Below are 15,841 nucleotides of genomic sequence, written 5' to 3'. Positions count from 1 at the left end.
GTCACACCCTCGCTCCGCCCCTTGTCATGTTTTCCCCTCCCCCCTGTCACATACCCCGTCGCCCCCCCTCCCCATCACCCCCTTCCCCTTACCTTACTACTGCCCTGGTGGTCTAGTGACCTCTTAGGGGCAGGAAAGAGCTCCCTCTTTCCTGCCCGGAGCGCTGTCCTGCATGCATGCTTCCTGTTGGTGATCCTCGGCACCGATTCAAAATGGCCGCCGAGAGTTGAAGTCTCGTGAGGTCAATTCAACTCTCGGCGGCCATTTTGAATCGGCGCTGAGGATCACCAACAGGAAGGATGCATGCAGGGCAACACTCCGGGCAGGAAAGAGGGGGCTCTTTCCTACCAAAAAAGGCGGAAGAGGCCACTAGACCACCAGGGTACTAGTAAGTAAGGGGAGGGGAGGCTAGCAATCTGCCCGTTTGTCCGGATTTCTGGACAAACAGGCAGGCCGGACGGCCCACCCTCCAGCCTGCCTGTTTGTCCAGAAATCCGGACAAGTGGGCAGGTTGGCAAAACTCGCCCGGTTGCCCGGACATGCCCTCAAAAAGAGGACATGTCCGGGTAAATCCGGACATATGGTAACCCTTTGGGAGGAGAACCCCTGGCTTAAATTATGAGTGTAGATTTCCCTCCTTCTCATGATCTCCTCCTTTTAATGCAGCTCATAGTTTATATGTTGGAAAACAACACGCATATACTTTAGCTGAAACTCCACTTAGGAAAATTCAGCCACTCTATCCAAACGCTCTCCATTTTTACTCATACAACCAGGCAGGTTTTAAGGATATCCACTTTGAACACATATGATATAAAAATGCATATACTGGGACTTCGGTGTATGCAAATCAATCTCATGTATATTCAGAGTGTTTATCCTGAAAACCCAATTGGCTGTGGGGTCCCCAACTCTAATGTAGGGCTGATTCATCATTCCCACAAGCACAGATTGGGAGAAAAGTGTGAGGAACAGGAACCGGAGACTTGGCGTTGTTTTGAAGAACACCCTCTGGGCACTCTGTACTAGCCATTTCCCCGTAGACACAACATAGGATCAGTGCCTGCAAGTTCCTAGCTAGCAGACAAAAAGCCTTCACATGGGGCAGGCCATTAAACTTGTATTTGAATGATGTTTTTGTTGTTGTTGGAATAGGCTCTGGATGACTATTAGGCTTATTTTCGAAAGAGAAGGACGCCCATCTTTCGACACAAATCGGAAGATGGGCGTCCTTCTCACAGGATTGCCCAAATCGGCATAATCAAAAACTGATTTTCGGCGTCCCCCAACTGCTTTCTGTCGCGGGGATGACCAAAGTTCCCGGGGGCATGTCAGAGGCGTAGTGAAGACAGGAATTGGGCGTGCCTAACACATGGGCGTCCTCGACCCATAATGGAAAAAAAAGGGCGTCTCTGATGAGCATTTGGACGACTTTACCTGGTCCAGTTTTTCTTATGACCAAGGCACAAAAAGGTGCCTGAACTGACCAGATGACCACCGGAGGGTATTGGGGATGACCTCCCCTTACTCTCCCAGTGGTCACTAACCCCCTCCCACCCTCAAAAAACAACTTTAAAAATCTTTTGTGCCAGCCTCTATGCCAGCCTCAAATGTAATACTCAGGTCATCGCAGCAGTATGCAGGTCCCTGGAGCAGTTTTAGTGGGTGCAGTGTACTTCAGGCAGGCGGACCCAGGTCCATCCCCCCTCTACCTGTTACGTTTGTGGTGGTAAATGTGAGCCCTCCAAAACCCACCAGAAACCCACTGTATCCACATCTAGGTGCCCCCCTTCACCTGTAAGAGCTATGATAGTGGTGTACAGTTGTGGGTAGTGGGTTTTTTTTTGGGGGGGGTGTTGGGGGGCTCAGCACACAAGGTAAGGGAGCTATGTACCTGGGAGCTTTCTCTGAAGTCCACTGTAGTGCCCCCTAGGGTGCCTGGTTGGTGTCCTGGCATGTCAGGGGGACCAGTGAACTACGAATGCTGGCTCCTCCCACAACCAAAGGGCTTGCATTTGGTCGTTTCTGAGATGGGCGTCCTTAGTTTCCATTATTGCCGAAAATCAGAAATGACCAAGTCTAAGGACAATCATCTCTAGGGACGACCCAAATGTCAAGATTTGGGTGTCTCCGACCATATTATTGAAACAAAAGATGGACGCCCATCTTGTTTTGATAATACGGGTTTCCCTGCCCCTTCGCCAGACATCCTCAGGAAAACTTGGGCGCCCCTTTCGATTATGCCCTTCCACGTGGTCTAATAGAGAAAGACTGTCACACATTGGCTGAGCTTCTCTCCTTGGTTGCATCCCCCAGGCCAAACTCTCCTAGACTTTCTCTGCCTCTACCTCACACAACCCAATGTATGGCTGGCATTGTATATAATTGAACGTGACTATAGATAGGGCAGGACAAAATTCTAGGCATAAAAGCGATTTTTTTTTTAATCTAGTCATAAAAATAACAGAGAAAAGATTGAAATGTAATATGTTATCCTCCCCTGGGGGAAAAAACATAGGGGAAAGAGGACTCCCCAACATGTTTTCATTAAGTTTCATCAGTATTGGCCCTTCAACATGCTTTATCAACTGAACGCACTAATTAGAAATTGAAGGACAGGAAATGTCTTAAACAGGTGACCTATGACCCATGACCTATGAAATGCACCAGCCCACAGCAACCGAATCTCTAGTAGAAATAACTGAAGTGCCCAGCCTGACCTGATCGTTAGGCGAAGCTGGGCCTTTGCTGTCACATATAGACACTGCTCTTCCTCTTGGTCTTTCAGTCCACTCGTGCTGGCCGTGGCCTTGAGCGTCACAGCTGAGTTTGGAGGAGGCAGACAGACAGATGGCATCCTCAGCTCCTCCTTGGTGGTATCAATTATTTGCTGGTCCACACATTCCCTCCATCTTGGCCAGCAAGCCCCTGGACAAATATTTTGGTACATGAGCCAGAAAGTTGCAAAAAGCACAATTGCAGGATGCTGATCGATTACTGCTCTGTAATGCTCTGTATTCACACTGCCACATGGGAACAGCGTGAGACAGAGTAATACAACAGACAATAAACTCCTAGTGTTATGAATGTGTTATTTCTGCTATAAAAAGAACTCTCGTTATATACGTCAACAAATCATCGTCTTCTGGAATAGCGAGAGAAGTACCCTTTAATTAGGGTTACCATATTTTGTCCCCCAAAAAGGAGGACACATGCCCCGCCCCACCACACACACTGCCTCGCCCCCTTTCACACCCTCACTCCACCCCTGTCACATTTCCCCTCCCCCCGTCACTCATCCCCCCCATCCCCGTCACCCCCCTCCCCTTACCTTACTACTGCCCTGGTGGTCTACTGACCTCTTCGGGGCAGGAAAGAGCCCCCTCTTTCCTGCCCGGAGCGCTGCCCTGCATGCATCCTTCCTGTTGGTGATCTCGGTGCCGATTCAAAATGGCCGCCGAGAGTTGAAGTCTCGCGAGGTCACTTCAACTCTCGGTGGCTATTTTGAATCGGTGCTGAGATCACCAACAGGAAGGATGCATGCAGGGCAGCGCTCCGGACAGGAAAGAGGGGGCTCTTTCCTGCCCCGAAGGCGGAAGAGGTCACTAGACCACCAGGGCACAAGTAAGTAAGGGGAGGGGAGGCTAGCAATCTGCCCATTTGTCCGGATTTCTGGACAAACGGGCAGGCTGGCGGGCGAGCCGTCCTATAGGCCTGCCCGTTTGTCCAGAAATCTGGACAAACGGGCGGATTGGCAAAACCCACCCGGTTGCCCGGACATGTCCTCAAAGAGGACATGTCCGGGTAAATCCGGACATATGGTAACCCTATCCTTTAATCCTATAATATCACGGAGAGTAGCGGTTTGCTTGATTTCCCCACAGAGATATGGAGTGGCCTAATGGTTGGTGCAGCAGGCCTTGATCCTGGTGACCTGGGTTCAATTCCCCCTACAGCTCCTTGTGACCTTGGAGAAGTCATTTAACCCTCTATTGCCCTAGGTACAAAAATTTAGATTGTGAGCCTTCTAGGAACAAAGAAAGTACTTGCATATAATGTGTACAGTGCTGCATATGTCTAGTAGCACTACAGAAATGATTTGTAGTAGTAGAGTTGGAACCTTCCAGATGCTTAAACCAAGGACTATGAAACAGTCTACTTTTGGCATGACGCATTGAATTTCATACTGGATTTCCAAAGGAGCCAACTTTTCAAAACTCAATGGAAAATGATCCTTCCCTGGAAACAGTCAAGGATTTGCTCAATATTGGGGGTGCTCAAGCACCCACAGAGCTGGCACCTATGTTCCAGGATGCCTGTGGACTGAAGGACACTTTTCATTGTTCTGAAAAATCAGGCTTTCCTTTCCCGAATAAATGGAGTCTGTTGATGTGTTGGAAGACAGCAAACTGATTCTTGTAACAGTTTGACCCAACAGGGAAACTATTAGACAATTTGCTATGATGTTTCTCCTACTTGGTGTCAAGGGTAAAAGTTCATCTTAAATAAAATCCATTGTGTTTTCATTGAACAATGCACAGATTCAGAGATCATTTAGGTATCCTATGATGTCTAAGAAGGGCAGCAAAGACAGCCCATTGCAGTGATCTTCATTCACAGTCCTGAGGGCTACCAATGTATCAGGATATTTATTTATTTGTTGCATTTGTACCCCACATTTTCCCACCTTTTTGCAGCCTCAATGTGGCTTACATAATACCGTAATGGCGTTCGCCAAGTTGGTATCCTAATGAACATACATTTAAGAGAGTTGTATACAGTGGAGGAAGGACAGTTGGCATTCAGATCTACAGTGGCATAGCCACAGGTGGGTCTGGGTTGGCAAGGGTTCAGGCCCACCCAGTGGTGTCTCACATCCTCAGCATAGCTCGCAGAGATCCCCAAGCTCCACCAGCTGAAGATGTCCTCTGCCGGAAGCCATTACTTGTCAATACTGGGGAAGTAAGTGGCAAGCTTTCATCCTCTGATGCATATGCCCCCCCCCCCCCCCCCATGCAGGCTCAGTTCATGCACATGAACTGAGCAGGCATCAGTAGATGGAAGCGGCTGTTGACTTCCCCAGTGTTTACATGGTATGGGGGGGGGGGGGTTCCAGTGGAAGACATCTTCAGCTGGCGAGGCTTGGAGATCCCTGCCAGCTAAAGTACTTTTCATGCTAGGGGGAGGAATCCATGGGGTACCCACTCTACTCCCAGCCCATCCAGAATTCACCCCTGGTTATGCTACTCTTAGGGATATCCTGAAAACCTGATCCAACAGCAGCCCTTGGGGACTGGGAGTGAATACCAAGGGCCCGTTGTATTTGCATTGGAATTCTATGGCTAAGCCATGTTGCTAAATGCCAAAATCTATTGTATAAGCCCAAATTTAACTGCACTGGCTAATACTCAGTGGCAAAACACAGGTTACATACCACAGGACCATGTAAAATTTGAGTTCAGGCCATCTGTCCATCGAAGAGTAAGGCTGGTGAATGGATCCACGTGCCTTCGAGGTTCAATATGTATCATGTATCTTCTTTTATCACCATCCTTTTCGTCCCCCAGACCCCCCCCCCAAAAAGAATTGAACATTTTTTAGTACAAAATATAGAGCTAGAAATCTGAAGATTTCCAATGCATATTGTTTAATGTTCTATCGCTTTCTCATTCACTGACAGAGTTTCAGCAAAGATCGTTAAAATTGCAGGGCTATTACAAGTTTTAGATCAATAAAAGAAATGAGGCTGTCATTTACAAAATGTGGGGGTATGTGAAAAAGCACATGCAGAAGTTAGACCCCACAGGACAGAGTCAAACAGACATTGAGGTAGCCTGTTTGTTTATAGCAGCAGGAGAAACAAATTCTGCAGGTCTAAATTCTAATACAATCTATTTCATACATAAATAATTAAAATGAATAACAATTAATACTTCATATGAGGTCATGTGATTATATGGGTTATATCTATGTACCAGGACCTAGCTCACTTCATGGATGTGGGCCCTGTTAAGGTGCTCCTCGCTCCCTTCGCCCTGGTCGGGGTACCTTTGTAGTCAGTAAAAGCTATTGTTTTGACAAACAGTATTTTTTTGTTTCATATTTTTATTAAGGTTTTAATAACTAACAGTGACACATGGTCTAAAATGAAATAAAAAAATGTCTTCTTGTTGACTGTTACAATCAGGGCCTGTATTAAACATGCCGGAGCCCAGGAAGAAATGTGAGAGGGCCTCAAAGCCCGCAACAGGCTGTATCTCTTTCAGCTTTAGACTGGTTTGGGACTCCCTATTGCAATGGCCCTGTTTGCATCCCTCCAAAGCCAGCCCTAATTTGGGGCATTCTATAGCAGGAGGGTCCATAGCAATTGCCCTGTTTGCATCCCCCTAATGCCAGCCCTGATTACAGTGGCTTTTGTAGAAATGGTTACTACACATTCAGATTTTTCCATCATGAACTTAGCATTGGTCTAGGCACGTTTCCTAGGATACAGGAGGACAAGGAGAGCGAGTATGGACTGGGTAACCCCTCTCTGGTCCCCCACAGATAGGAAGAAGCAGAGGTCCAGGGCCTAAGAGAAGAGGAGAAATGAGCTGGTGTAAGCCCCAGGGATACTCTCCCTGGGCCACAGAAGAAAGATGGTGAAAAACAGGGCAGGGAAATCCCTTCCCCTGATTCTGAAAACAGACATGGAGCACAGGCACATTTTGCTAGACTACTAAGATCACCATTTTTTGCAAGTTTCTCTTTGTTTCAAATGTTTTTATGCTAAATCTTCAGAGTTCTCATACTCACCTCTCCGTCGCTGTCTTTCAATGTCTCCTGGCTGTCAAGAGAGACTGTCCAATACAGATACAGTGAGTGCATGACTTATACCACAGTTGGCATACTAGAATATGGCATTCTGTGAACGAGCTCGTAATTGTACATTTCTTTGTGAATTTCAAAATGTATGGACGTTAGCAGAATAGGTTCAACATGGGCAGCACTGGGGTAACCGTCTCCCATCCTGCTGCTCTGAATACTCCAGTCTGCTTGAGGTCTGTAGGCCCTCTCTACCTCTGGATCAGAGGGTACCAATCAGTCTCACATCCAAGCTTTGACCCTCTACTGAGACTGAAACTACGATGATGACAACTACTGTCAATAATGCTGGTGATTACCATTAATATAACTCAAGAGTTCTCAACCCAGTCAAGGTTTCAAGACACCCACAATGAATATGCATGAGATAGATTTGCATACAAATTCATTTCATGCATATTCATTGTGGCTATCTTGAAAACTAGACTGGTTGGTGTGTCCCGAGGAGGACTGGTTTGAGAACCCCTGATACTGAACCACAGACTTGCCAAGAAGTCTCCCACTTCGGAGGTTCTCCTCCCAGCCAGCATCAGGAAACTACCGCACTATGCAGGAGACTTGAGAGAGCTAACAGTCAATGTTTTCTCTGCCTGCATGTGACCTCAAGCAACTTCAAGTCTCCTTGCTGGAACTTCCTGTTGTGAGATTACCAGACGGGAAGTGTGGGCCACCCTAGTTGAAGCTGTTCAGGGTTGCAATGCTGGCAAAGAAGTGTTTGAGAGCACATGGGATGGGGGCGGAGCCAAAATCTCCCACTTAAAAATTGCTCCCCTTGGCATCTCTGGAACTACCTGCAGGGTCAAATTTAGGGATAAGTGGCATAGAAATGTGCCTCATCCACCAAATTTCGATGGTGTCCAAAAACCTGGGAACTCAACTCCCTCCTGTTTACTTAATTTCCACAGAGACCCCTTCTTCTATTCTCTAATGTCCAAAAGATCCTCCCCCTCCAGTCCTGCATTTGTATACCATAGTCTTGAATCCATCCCCATTAGTAATGTGATCAATCAAATTAACAACCTGTGACAGTTTAGCTGTTTGTAAGGAATGCACCTGTACATGCTCATGGAATCATGTTTAATTAATTTTTTTGCTAGTGAGATTGAACAAGTGGTAGACCTGATTTATGCCTGTAACACTTTTAGAAGTTTCCATTTGACATAGAGGGGCATAATTGAATGAAAACGTCTATCTCCATGGGCGTTTATCTCCGAGAACGGGTCCGTGAAGGGGCGGACCGAACCGTATTTTCGAAAAAAAAATAGACGTCATGTTTATTCGACAATTTGTGAGCTGGGCGTTTTTGTTTTTCAGCGATAATGGAAAATGAAAGCGCCCAGCTCAAAAACGAATAAATCCAAGGCATTTGTTTGTGGGAGAGGCCAGGATTCGTAGTGCACATGCCAGGACACCAACCGGGCACCCTAGGGGGCACTTGTACAAAAACAAAAAAAAAGGTAAAAGAGTCCCAGGTGCATAGCACCCTTCCCTTGTGTGTTGAGCCCCCCAAATCCCCCTCAAAACCCACCGCCCACAAGTCTACACCATTACTATAGCCCTAAGGGGTGAAGGGGGGCACCTACATGTGGGTACAGTGGGTTTGGGGGGTTGGACGACTAATAAGCATTAAGCAGCACAATTGTAACAGGTGGGGGGGGGATGGGCCTGGGTCCACCTGCCTGAAGTCCACTGCACCCCCTAACAACTGCTCCAGGGACCTGCATACTGCTGCCAGGGAGGTGGGTATGACATTTGAGGGTGAAAATAAACAGTTGTGAAATGGCATATTTTGTGGTGGGAGGGGGTTTGTGACCACTGGGGGAGTCAGGGGAGGTCATCCCCGATTCCCTCCAGTGGTTATCTGGTCATTTAGGGCACTTTTTGGGGCCTTATTTGTGGAAAAACAGGGTCCAGGAAAAGTGCCCTAAATTCTCGCTAAAAAACATATTTGTTTCCCATTATCGGCGAAAGGCGCCCATCTGATCGGCCAATAACCACGCCCCAGTTCCGCCTTCACCATGCCTTCGACACGCCCCCGTAAACTTTGTACACTTCCGCGATGGAGTGCAGTTGAAAACGTCCAAGTTCGGCTTTCGATTATACCGCATTATTCGTTTTGGGGAGATAAACGCCTATCTCCGATTTAGGTCGCAATATAGGCGTTTTTGTCTTCGATATAAGCTGGATAATGAGTCAAGTTATGTGGTAGCCATGTTTGTTCACTTTTAAAGGTAATAAATAGAAATAAAACAAAGCGTAGAAAAAAATAAGATGATACCTTTTTTTTTACCAATTTAATACATTGTTTGATTAGCTTTCCAAGGTAACCCTTCTTCTTCAAATCAGAAATAGCAAATGTTGACAAATATCACAATATATAAGAGGGTGACAAAAAGTAGAATTTTGTGGTTACTAGTAAAAAAGGCCCGTTTCTGTTTGAAAGGAAACGGGCACTAGCAAGGTTTCCTCTGAGTATGTATGTTTGAGAGAGTGTATGTGAGAGTGACTGTGTGAGAGAGAGGTTCTGTTCTGCTGCTGTGCATTCCTGTGTTGTGCTGATTCGCTGGTCCCTGTATCGTGGCTCCGCCCCTCTCCCTTCTACTGGCCAATCTGGTGTGGGTTGTGTGACGTCACTATTATCTACTACAACATGATCCAGACCACCTCCAAGGGATCCACGGTTCCAGGCAGCCTCAGAATGTTGGAGGTGAGAATTATTATAGGATAATGAGATAGAAAACCTAGATCTTTGTTAAGTCCTGTCTGGTGGGTGTCAAAATATTTCATCACAATGACTTCAAAGGTCTTACATTACTGGAAACTTTAAGACAATCCAGGAACTTAAAGATCTGGGCTTTTTATCCAACTATAAACCATAAAATTCTACTGCTTTGTCACCCTCTTATAATCCATCCATCTCTCCCTGTCTCTCACCCACCCAGCTCTCCCTGTTTCTCACCTAACCCACCCCACCTCTTCTTGTGGACTGTCATTGGAATGCTTTTGTGTTTCACTTATATATTATGATATTGTCAACATTGGTACTTCTGATCTGGGAAGAAGGGTTACCTTCGAAAGATAATCAAAAAATGTATTAAGTTAGTCCAATATGAAAGGTATCATCTTATTTTCTTTTGTATGCTTTGTTTTATTTCTGTTTATTACGTTTGACATAATGAATGAGTCCCAGCACACATGAGAAATGTAGCACATAGATGTTAACAGCACAACATTATTACCTGAAGAATTACTGGCGAGAACTGTGATGTTTCCTATAGCAATGCTCACATTCGAGAAGCCATTGGCGGCTAGAAGCTTGACAAGGAAAATACCTGAAATAGAGAAATGCAAAAATGATTTTTGGAATATTGTTCAGCTGAACCCAAGGTGTACTAGGTTAAGAAACTCATTCCTGCCCGCTTTGGGCTAACGCTAACATCTATTTCAAAGTCAAGTCAACCTACATACGCAGACCCAGTAAAGTCGGAGGCAGGTTTAACTGTAGACTCCAAAGCCTGCTTTAATAGTACATCAAGCAACTGATGTGCTGAGGACACAGCATCGAGCTTGTAACTTTGGGTCATGACCTAGGTAGGGTCTCCATAGGTACATCATTATTTGCACCTCCAGGGGGGTCATAAAGTTTTAATTGGCTGCAATCAAGGGGTCACAGCCAGAAAAAGGTTGGAAAGCATTGTTCCCCTGTCCAAGGACTGTGTCTACAGTGCAATGGCTGGACTAGTTGGAAGGGCAATAAAGAGTGGGAATCCTAGATAGTTGTGAGTGAAGTTTCATGGAACCATAGTCCAAGGGAGGTTAGTTATAATTGAGCTGGAAGTCCAAGAAAAGGAGGAGAAGAAACAGCCAAGCCAAAATAATGTTAACTGTGGTGTGGTGCAGTGGCGTAGGAAGGGGAGGGGCGGTGGAGCGGTCGACCGGGTGCACCGCTGGGGGGGGGGGGTGGTCGGCTCTGATGGTTCCCTGCTCTCTCTGCCCCAGAACAGGTTACTTCCCTTTCACACCTCGCCCCGCCTCCTGTCACACCCTCGCTCTGCCCCGTGTCACATTTTCCCCTCCCCCTGTCACATACCCCGTCGCCCCCCTCCCCTACCTTACTATTGCCCTGGTGGTCTAGTGACCTCTTTGGGGCAGGAAACAGCCCCCTCTTTCCTGCCCAGAGCGTGCCCTGCATGCCTTCTTGTTGCTGATCTCGGCGCCGATTCAAAATGGCCGCCGAGAGTTGCAGTCTCGCGAGGTCACTTCAACTCTCCGGCCATTCTGAATCGGCGCCGAGGATCAGCAACAGGAAGGATGCATGCAGGGCAGCGCTCCGGGCAGGAAAGAGGGGGCTCTTTCCTGCCCCGAAGGCGGAAGAGGTCACTAGACCACCAGGGCACTAGTAAGAAAGGGGAGGGGAGGCTAGCAATCTGCCCGTTTGTCCAGACAAACGGGCAGATTGGCAAAACCCGCCCGGTTGCCCGGACATGCCCTCAAAAAGAGGACATGTCCGGGTCAATCCGGACATATGGTAACCCTGTAGCTGTTGTCATTGTTTCCACATGGAACATTTGTGACATTGAGGGCTTTGTGATATCATCAGGCATTATTACAGCTGACTGAAGATACAAGGGTCCTTTTACTAAGCGCGCTGAAAAATGGCCTGCGCTGGTGTACACATATGTATTGGATGTGCACAGGTCCATTTTTCAGCGCGCTTGCAAAAAAGACCCTTTTTTCTTTTTTTGTCGAAAATGGACGTGGGGCAAAATAAAAATCAGTGTGCGTCCATTTTGGGCCTGAGACCTTACCGCCCCCCACTGACTAAGCGGTAAGGTCTCACACGTTAACCAGGTGGTAATCGCCATCACATGTACACTGCCGATTACCGCCCGGTTAGCGCCACGCGGTAGAAAATAGAAATTATTTTCTGCTGCGCGTTTTGGAGTGGGTCAAAATTAGAATTACCCGCCCAGGGCATGCCGTAGCCAGGTGGTAGTTCTAATTTGATGCATGCTGTACACGCATAGGTGCCTCACGCGTCTTAGTAAAAGGGCCCAACGATTAGTAAACACAAAAAGATTTCCTGACGCTGCAGGTTCAGTTTGATGAGCTTTGAAATTACAAGACGACCTTACGAGACTGGGAGACTGGGCGTCTAAATGGCAGATGACGTTTAATATGAGCAAGTGCAAAGTGATGCATGTGGGAAAGAGGAACCGAATTATAGCTACGCCATGCAAGGTTCCAGGTTAGGAGTCACGGACCAAGAAAGGGATCTAGGTGTCGTCGTTAAAATGACTTAGGGAAAATCCACTGCTTATTTGAGCTTTTGGGGGATCTTGCCAGGTATTTGTGACCTGAATTGGCCACTGTTGGAAACAGGATGCTGGGCTCGATGGACCTTTGGTCTTTCCCAGCCAGTAGTGGGAGGCAGGGCTGGAGGTTGGGAGGCGGGGATAGTGCTGGACAGACTTATACAGTCTGTGCCAGAGCCGGTGGTGGGAGGCAGGGATAGTGCTGGGCAGACTTATACAGTCTGTGCCAGAGCCGGTGGTTGGGAGGCGGGGATAGTGCTGGGTAGACTTATATGGTCTGTGCCAGAGCTGGTGGTGGGAGGCGGGGCTGGTGGTTGGGAGGCAGGGATAGTGCTGGGCAGACTTATACGGTCTATGCCAGAGCTGGTGGTTGGGAGGGGGCTGGTGGTTGGGAGGCGGGATAGTGCTGGGCAGACTTATACGGTCTGTGCCAGAGCGGTGGTTGGGAGGCGGGGCTGGTGGTTGGGAGGCGGGGATAGTGCTGGGCAGACTTATACGGTCTGTGCCCTGAAGAGCACAGGTACAAATCAAAGTAGGGTATACACAAAAAGTAGCACACATGAGTTGTCTTGTTGGGCAGACTGGATGGACCGTGCAGGTCTTTTTCTGCCGTCATCTACTATGTTACTATTTACTTATGGACTTATGAAAACTCAAAACCTTCTCAGCCCACCATAGCCTCAACTTACAACATGAACGTGTTGCTTCCTGTCATCCTAATAACACTGATTTGTCCTGTGAGAAAGTATAACAAAAACTGTAAACATGGACTGAAAACAAAAAAAATCAGCCATAGCACCTTCCACAGGAGCAGGAACATTGTACACTCTCGGCTCTTCCCCGGCGTCGCTTTGTAAATGATAGAATGTTCCATTGAGTCCAGTGAGTTCAAACTTGAGCTCCACTGGTGCTCCGCGGGCCACGGAAACATTCACTTGCAGCTCTGTCCCCGCTTCTGTAGTGTGGGAGACAAGCACGGCCTGCAGGCCAGAGACCGGCTCCACTAAATGAACGGTTTGATCCTTGGAAATCTCCTCTGTTGTCATGTTGCCAGAGCAACCGATTGTTAGCTGATGGGTTCCTGGACCGAGCAGCTGCTGGGTGGCATTATCCAAAGTCACGTTCTGTGGCTCAATCCCCCGTTTTACAAAGAGTTCAGCAAGTGTCACGTTGTCTGCAGACACAGAGCAGGTCACATCCTTGCCTGTAAAAACCAAAGTACATCCAATCTTAAATCACTTAAGCTGCACCATTTATTATTTTTATTTATTTACTAGTAAAAAAGGTCCGTTTCTTAACGCAATGAAACGGGCGCTAGCAATGCAATGAGTTCCTGCCATTAATGTTTCCTACGGTTGTATTCTGACTATAATTGTTGTTTACATGTAAGATTTCTTTATATACAATATTTTTGTGTAAACTGTGTTACAATGTGGTAAAACGTTTTCCTTGTTCAGGCCCTTCAAGTTTAACAATCGCATCAGAAGAGCTCCTTACTCGTGAGAATGCAACATACAGTTGCCCATGTGAGAGACTGAGAGTGACAGTGTGTTTTACAGACAGTGTAAGAGAGAGATACAGAGTGATTGAGTGTGTGTGTGTGTGTTGTGTGTGTGTGTGTGTGTGATGTGTGTGAGTGACAAAGTGATTCAATGTTTGTCTTCCCTTCCGTTCTGTGCACTTGCCTCCGCTGATGTTCGTACCTCCCTGTATATGATTGTTTGTTAGAGATCCACTCCACTTCCCTCCTCCAAGTTCCGTTCTGTCTGATTGGTTCTTCGTTGACAGTGAGAGCCAATGAAACGCTGAACTACAGACTTACGAACCCTACACTGCCACGGAGTCAGCTTCAGAATGTTGGAGGTGCTTTTATTATATAGGATAGGATTAGGATTTATTTACCACCTTTTTGAAGGAATCACTCAAGGCGGTGTAGTGTACAGTAAGAATAAATCAAACATCATCAATAGACAATTACAGCAGTAAAAATATTCAAATAGCAATACAAAGTGTGGCATGGGGGGCGCCCAAGATTTCCTGAGGACATCCTGCAGGACGTCCCGGTGAAGGGGCAGGGAAACCTGTATTATCGAAACAAGATGGGCGTCCATCTTTTGTTTCCATAAACCGGGGATGCCCAAATCATGAAATTTAGGTCGACCTTAGAGATAGTCGTCCTTAGAGTCGTCCCCAATTTTCGGCGATAATGAAACCGAGGACGCCCATCTCAGAAACGACCGAATCCAAGCCGTTTGGTCGTGGGAGGAGCCAGCATTGGTAGTGCACTGGTCCCCCTCACATGCCAAGACACCAACCGGGCGCCTAGGGGGCACTGCAGTGGACTTCAGAAATTGCGAATCCCAGGAAACCCTTGAATTCGCTTACTAGCTAAGCTCACTGGACTTGACATTTTAACAGTACCTAATATATTTGCTATGTCTAGTTGTGGGAGTCATGTTGCTGTACACGCAGATTTGTCTTTAAAAAGGCAACCATGAAGAAAGGGTTAGAGTTAGACCATGGTTTAGCCATAGAAGTGAGAAGAAGTGCATTTTAGCACCTCCTGCTGGAGAGGATAACACATGGCAGGGTACACATTAAAGGCTTGAGAAACTCAGTGGTCCTTTTACAAAGGTGCACTAGCGTTTTTGGTGTGCGCTAAACACTAGAGACGCCCATGGAATATATGGGCATACAGTGGTGGAAATAAGTATTTGATCCCTTGCTGGTTTTGTAAGTGTGCCCACTGACAAAGACATGAGCAGCCCATAATTGAAGGGTAGGTTATTGGTAACAGTGAGAGATAGCACATCACAAATTAAATCCGGAAAATCACATTGTGGAAAGTATATGAATTTATTTGCATTCTGCAGAGGGAAATAAGTATTTAATCCCTCTGGCAAACAAGACCTAATACTTGGTGGCAAAACCCTTGTTGGCAAGCACAGCGGTCAGACGTTCTGTAGTTGATGATGAGGTTTGCACACATGTCAGGAGGAATTTTGGTCCACTCCTCTTGCAGATCATCTCTAAATCATTAAGAGTTCTGGGCTGCGCTTGGCAACTCGCAGCTTCAGCTCCCTCCATAAGTTTTCAATGGGATTAAGGTCTGGTGACTGGCTAGGCCACTCCATGACCCTAATGTGCTTCTTCCTGAGCCACTCCTTTGTTGCCTTGGCTGTATGTTTGGGTCATTGTCGTGCTGGAAGACCAGCCAGACCCATTTTAAGGCCCTGGCGGAGGGAAGGAGGTTGTCACTCAGAATTGTACGGTACATGGCCCCATCCATTTCCCATTGATGCGGTGAAGTAGTCCTGTGCCCTTAGCAGAGAAACACCCCCAAAACATAACATTTCCACCTCCATGCTTGACAGTGGGGACGGTGTTCTTTGGGTCATAGGCAGCATTTCTCTTCCTCCAAACACGGCGAGTTGAGTTCATGCCAAAGACTCAATTTTGTCTCATCTGACACAGCACCTTCTCCAATCACTCTCGGCATCATCCAGGTGTTCACTGGCAAACTTCAGACGGGCCGTCACATGTGCTTCCGGAGCAGGGGGACCTTGCGGGCACTGCAGGATTGCAATCCGTTATGTCGTAATGTGTTACCAATGGTTTCGTGGTGACAGTGGTCCCAGCTGCCTTGAGATCATTGACAAGTT

At 47.1% G+C, this 15,841-nt stretch overlaps 1 protein-coding gene across 1 annotated transcript in view; it reads right to left on the bottom strand.

Moving 5' to 3' along the window:
- Nucleotides 1–13,383, bottom strand: part of LOC115459607 (polycystic kidney disease protein 1-like 2) — a gene marked incomplete at its 5' end in the record, with an annotated part of 136,946 nt that extends 123,563 nt beyond the window's left edge. Inside the window, 5 exon segments of the mRNA XM_030189416.1 lie at nt 2,721–2,928; nt 5,435–5,552; nt 6,796–6,839; nt 10,104–10,196; nt 12,979–13,383. Of these exon segments, the coding sequence (XP_030045276.1) occupies nt 2,721–2,928; nt 5,435–5,552; nt 6,796–6,839; nt 10,104–10,196; nt 12,979–13,383 (868 nt within the window).
- Between the last annotated feature and the right edge of the window lie 2,458 nt (nt 13,384–15,841).

This window comes from Microcaecilia unicolor, unplaced genomic scaffold (assembly GCF_901765095.1).
Source record: "Microcaecilia unicolor unplaced genomic scaffold, aMicUni1.1, whole genome shotgun sequence".
Lineage (NCBI taxonomy): Eukaryota > Metazoa > Chordata > Amphibia > Gymnophiona > Siphonopidae > Microcaecilia > Microcaecilia unicolor.
This window is presented reverse-complemented; position numbering and strand designations above follow the sequence as displayed.